This window comes from Salpingoeca rosetta, assembly GCF_000188695.1.
Source record: "Salpingoeca rosetta unplaced genomic scaffold supercont1.13, whole genome shotgun sequence".
NCBI classification, from domain to species: domain Eukaryota; class Choanoflagellata; order Craspedida; family Salpingoecidae; genus Salpingoeca; species Salpingoeca rosetta.
The window spans coordinates 972,282-977,281 of NW_004754921.1; the positions used below are offsets into that span (position 1 = coordinate 972,282).

Genomic DNA, 5,000 nt, shown 5'->3' on the forward strand with positions numbered 1-5,000 from the left:
ACGACCAAACATACCGCACACAACTCGCCGACCGCGGCCTCATCATCACCACGTCAGACACGGTGCGTGTGTTGTGGGGTGGTGTGTGTGTATCTGTGTCTGTGTCTGTGTCTGTCTGTCTGTATGTGGCTGGCTGGCTGGCTGGTGCTCTTTTCTCGTGCATGCGTGTTTCGGTTTCTTCGTGACCGATCCCACAGCCATGGTTCATCTGCATCCTTCATCATGTTGCATTGACAGACAAACATCACTGCGCCGTCCCACTACGCCGCAAAGTACCAGCAACTCAGCGTTGAGTTTACCGGCAACGACCCCGTCTAGTGCGTACACAAATGCGTGTTTGCGATTGTGTGTGTGTGTGTGTGTCGAGATATGCGAATTTATTCCGGTGATCCTGTGTAATTGTGCGTGTGATTGTGTGTGCGTGTGCGTGTGTGTGTGTGTGCGTGTGTGCGATTGTGTGTGCCTTGCAACGATGCTCAATGACATTATCCATGCGCGCCCGTGCAGTCCTTCCCTGTACATTTCGCGGGAGCACGCGACATTCAAGCTTGCGGCCGAATCATACTGTGACTCTGTCAAGTCAGTGTGTGCGTATGCATACGTGTGTTGTGTTTCCTTGTGTTGTGCGTGTGTGTGTGTGTGTGTGGGTGGGTGTTTGCGTATGCAAGTGGTGCCGCGGCGGTGTTCGTGGCAATTTTCAGTCGCCCTCGTCGCTCGTAACGGCGCCACCCCACCTGCAATCGTTCACGTGTATGTCTTGGCCGTGCCCTTGTGCTTGCTGCAGATACATCAATCACATCAACGATCCAGAGTATTTTGACAACACCGAGCTCTTCATCCACACAACGGACACAAACAACACAGGTGTGCGTATGTGTGTGTGACAAGACCATGTACTCGGGCGTCACTGCTTTTGCCACTGTCACTGCTGCTTCCACTACCACTGCTGCTGCTGCTGTACTCCCTCGTTCACACCGCCGCCATCACTGTTGTGTCCGCCATCTCCGTACATGTGCAGTGTTTGAGGACTGCCCCGCCGGCTTCTTTGAGATGGGCGTGGTTGCGGACGTGCGGCTCGTGCAAGGCATCGAAGGTAGCGCGATTGCTGTTGCTCCTGCTGCTGTTGTTCACGGCCGTGTGCCCTCAGTGCTGTCGTTCTCCTCTGTGTCTTCCATTCTCTCTTGTCCTTTCTTACTACCGTTGCCCCGCCCCCGCTTCACCCTGTCACCATCACCGGCACACCACACCACCATTCTCGCCACCCGCAGACGAGTGGAAGGGTGCGCCGAGTGACGTGATCTGGTCGTATGTCGGCACGACGACGGGCGTGTCGCTGTTTCTGCCCGGACACCGTCTTCCGCACCGCTACGATCCGCGCACTCGCCCATGGTGAGCAGGAATGATTGTGAGAGCGAGAGGGGCGTGATTTAGGGACGCTTGTGCTGTGCAGCGGTGTTGTTTCGTCACCTAACCCCCTTTATCACTTGCTCGCCACTTTCGCCCTGTCCTCACATCATCGTTCCCACATGATGTTCACACACAAACACGTGCTCACCGATCATCATCATCATCATCATCATCATCATCATCATCATCATCATCATCATCATCATCATCACCCTCGTCATTGCTGCCACCAGGTACCATCAGGCGTACAGTCTGCAGAACAGAGCCGTGCCGACGATTGTCACTTCTCCGTATCTCGACGTCTCTGGCAGCGGCAAAATCATCACCATCGCCACAACCGTCTTCCAGGTGTTGTGTGTGTGTGTGTGTGTGTGTGTGTGTGTGTGTGTGTGTGTGTGTGGTGATACAACAGCACGCGCATTGCTGCTTGCTTCGATGTCCCTTCTCGTTTACTTATTTCCATATTCTTACTCGCTGTATTTCCCGGCTTTAGTCCAAAGCAAACATCACCCAGAAGGCCTGCACGACGTATCTCGACTGTTGCGAGGTCGATGGAGACTGCAGGTGTGTGCGTGCGTGTGTGTGTGTGTGTGTTGCACACTAAAATGCTGCTTCTTTGTCACTTGTTTCTGCCCCAGTACCACCGTCACTTTCTCCATCCTCACCATCACCATCACCATCATCACCACCATCATCACCGCCGTGCCATGGCCACTGGCAGGCTGTCGTGCTACAACGTGGATGGCCCGTGTCTTGGGTCGCAGGTCGGGTGCACGTGCAGTGCCGACAGCATCCACTCTGTTGCCGCCGTCGACGTGACATACGAAACGTTCCACCAGATTGTGGAGGACGCCGTGCCTGCATGCACGCAGTCATCAACAACGTGAGGCCAATGGGAAAGGGCGAAGGGTGTGTTTGTGTGGCTGTGTGTGTGTGTGTTGAGGGGGATTTACATTTGCTTAACGATACATATTCGCGGGTGTGTGCGAGGTTTTATTTTGCTTGCAGGCCTCCCTGTCCTATCTCTTTTTGCCATTGCACTCGTGTCTCTATGCTATCGCTCATCCCACCCCGCACCATCACCACCATTGCGTGTCGTCAGTCGGTGCTTTGTGATTGACTCTGGCGGGCTGCTCGTGTACGACGCCGAAATCGCCGATGCGCTCGACGGCTCCACCCGGTGAGACGAACGGCCCATGGCGTGGAAGGATCGAGGGGGGTGGTTTAACAGTGGTAGGGGTGGTGTCTGTGTGCGTGCAACGAACAGCAACGACAACAGCGACTGTTGTTGATTAGCCACTCCTTCTTGTTCGATCAACCAGACTTGCACTCACTCGACCCAACCATCAAACACCTCACACGCCATATCTTCATCACACACACACACTTCTCACACACACACACACACACACACTTCACACACACACACACACACTTCTCACACACACGACACTTCTCACCCCTTCCACCCCCTCCACCGCCAGGAGCTATGAGCGGATCAGCGTTGCGCGGCGGGACGGGAGCGTAATGCGGCACCTGGTCGCTGAAGGCGTCCTCACCCGCGACGACTACGTCGACTACCAGGTGGGCGGGGGAGACAGGATGTGTGGATGAGGAGGAGGAGGAGGAGGAGGAGGAGGAGGAGGAGGTGGTGGTGGTGGTGGTGGGGAATGCGTACACAAGGGGTTGCAGTGCATGAGTGAACGCTGCAGTGCATGAGTGAACGCTGTTCTTGTTTCAGTTCATGTGCGTTTCGTGCTTTGCCATGCGCTCACACTGCGCACTGTGCTGTTGGTTGGACTGCATCCACCTGCATTCATGTGCATCGAAATGCGAACACGTGTGGACATGTGCGTGCGTGTGTGCATGTGCGTGTGTGTGTGTGCATGTTCGTGCGTGTGCGTGTGTGTGTGTGTGTGTGTCGTTAGGGCGAGTGCAGTTCCACGCGTCCGTTTGACCGGCTGTCTGTGAAAGGGCTGCGGGAAGGGCTGCCCCCACGTGACGCCGACGTCTACGACAAGTTCCGCGGACCCCAGCCACGGTCAGTTTGGTGTGGTGGTGAAAACAGTAGGTGAAGGAGCGGGGGGGGGGAATATGTGTGTGAGTGTGTGTGAGTGGGTAGGGAACGCTAGCTGGTGTGATATCACATGTGCGCGCGCGCGTGCGTGCGTGTGTGTGTGTGTGTGTGTGTGTGTGTGTGTGTGTGTGTGTGTGTGTGTGTGTGTGTGTGTGTGTGTGTGTGTGTGTGTGTGTGTTTGTGTATGTGTGTATCCTTGTCTGGCAGCGCCCTCCATGCGTGCATTTTCTTTTCAAACCTCCTCCTTTCTTTGCCTGTAGCAAGTTCACCTTCGACGCTTGTCACTTGCCACATTCACTTGCTCCACTCATTCACCCACTCACCCTCCTCTTCTTCGGCCACTGTCGCTGGTTCCAGCCACGACTTTCTGTACACGTGTGTGAACGACGTCATCGCATACACGGCGGTGCGCGACGCGCTTCCTGTCGGCACCGTCAGCTCGGGCTCAACCCAAGCCAACCCCTGTCTCCAGTCCCAAGACATGAAGGTATAGTAATGTGGTGATGTGTAGTGAAGTGTGTGTGTGGGGGGGTGTGGGTGTGTATTTGCTGCTGCTGCTGCTGCTGCTGCTGCTCTGTGTGTGTGTGTGTGTGTGTGTGTTTTCTGCTTGCACGCTTGCTGAATCGCCACCACTTGACCCAACACACACACACACACACACACACACACACACACACACACACACACAAACGCTCACTGTTTGCAGATCACGCCCATCCCCAACACGAACCTGTATCTTGTGGTGGCGTACAACCGACGGGAAGAGTCGACGCCGATGCCCTTCAACTGCCACATCTTCAACAGGTGCGGTGGGCACTGGCCTGAGCTTCTGGGGCTTCATGCCATCCAAGTGTGCGCGCACACATGGTTTGCAGTCTGCAAAGTTGAAAGGAGCTCCTTATTACTTGTCACTTACTCACTGTTTCGCTCGCACTGTAATACGCTTACTCCCTGTTATTCACACACTGTAATACACGTACGCACTGTTGCACCAACTCACGCAAACATCCTGCACGCACTTGCACAATTCATTCACCACCCCAGGGCGGTGGACTCTGGCGCGTTCCAGATTGTGAACGGGACGTGTGCTGCTGCAATGACGGAGGAAGAGCCAACCCTGCGCGAGCAAGAGATGTGCCCTGCACTGTACCCCGTCACCCTGGAATGCAGTTTCAACGCCGCCTCCCACACCACACCGCCACCGCTTGTGTTGTTTTCCTCGCTGCTCGTCGCTGTCCTCTTCCTGCTGTGCAACTGAGCGAATATTGTGTAAAGATTTCCCCCAATTGTCCACAACCCACGTGTTTGGAGTCAAAGAAGAGCAAACAGGCGATCAGCCACGCGCACACAGCACACGCACACGCACACGCATCACAACACACGCACCACACGCACATCATGGAGCTGGATCGGCAGTCAAAGGTGGTGGACGCAGACGCGTTGAGCAAGTACAGGGCCGCGGCAGCCATTGCCAACGACTGTGTTCAGCAGCTCGTGGCCAACTGCATCGCTGGCG

General features: G+C 55.4%; 2 protein-coding genes across 2 annotated transcripts in view; both read left to right on the forward strand.

Moving 5' to 3' along the window:
- PTSG_05636 (uncharacterized protein) overlaps positions 1 to 4,768 on the forward strand; it is a 12,098-nt gene extending 7,330 nt beyond the window's left edge. Inside the window, exons 19-33 of the mRNA XM_004993447.1 lie at positions 1 to 62; positions 238 to 317; positions 508 to 579; positions 785 to 864; positions 1,019 to 1,093; positions 1,269 to 1,389; positions 1,641 to 1,755; positions 1,901 to 1,971; positions 2,129 to 2,290; positions 2,510 to 2,587; positions 2,892 to 2,991; positions 3,336 to 3,448; positions 3,842 to 3,971; positions 4,191 to 4,288; positions 4,529 to 4,768. The exon at positions 1 to 62 is cut by the window's left edge and continues 143 nt beyond it. Coding sequence (XP_004993504.1) covers positions 1 to 62; positions 238 to 317; positions 508 to 579; positions 785 to 864; positions 1,019 to 1,093; positions 1,269 to 1,389; positions 1,641 to 1,755; positions 1,901 to 1,971; positions 2,129 to 2,290; positions 2,510 to 2,587; positions 2,892 to 2,991; positions 3,336 to 3,448; positions 3,842 to 3,971; positions 4,191 to 4,288; positions 4,529 to 4,742 — 1,571 coding nt within the window. The 3' untranslated portion in view covers positions 4,743 to 4,768. The remainder of the gene's footprint in view (positions 63 to 237; positions 318 to 507; positions 580 to 784; positions 865 to 1,018; positions 1,094 to 1,268; positions 1,390 to 1,640; positions 1,756 to 1,900; positions 1,972 to 2,128; positions 2,291 to 2,509; positions 2,588 to 2,891; positions 2,992 to 3,335; positions 3,449 to 3,841; positions 3,972 to 4,190; positions 4,289 to 4,528) is intronic.
- Positions 4,769 to 4,801: 33 nt separating this feature from the next.
- PTSG_05637 (uncharacterized protein) overlaps positions 4,802 to 5,000 on the forward strand; it is a 2,952-nt gene continuing 2,753 nt past the window's right edge. The window contains exon 1 of the mRNA XM_004993448.1: positions 4,802 to 5,000. This exon is cut by the window's right edge and continues 39 nt beyond it. Coding sequence (XP_004993505.1) covers positions 4,883 to 5,000 — 118 coding nt within the window. The 5' untranslated portion in view covers positions 4,802 to 4,882.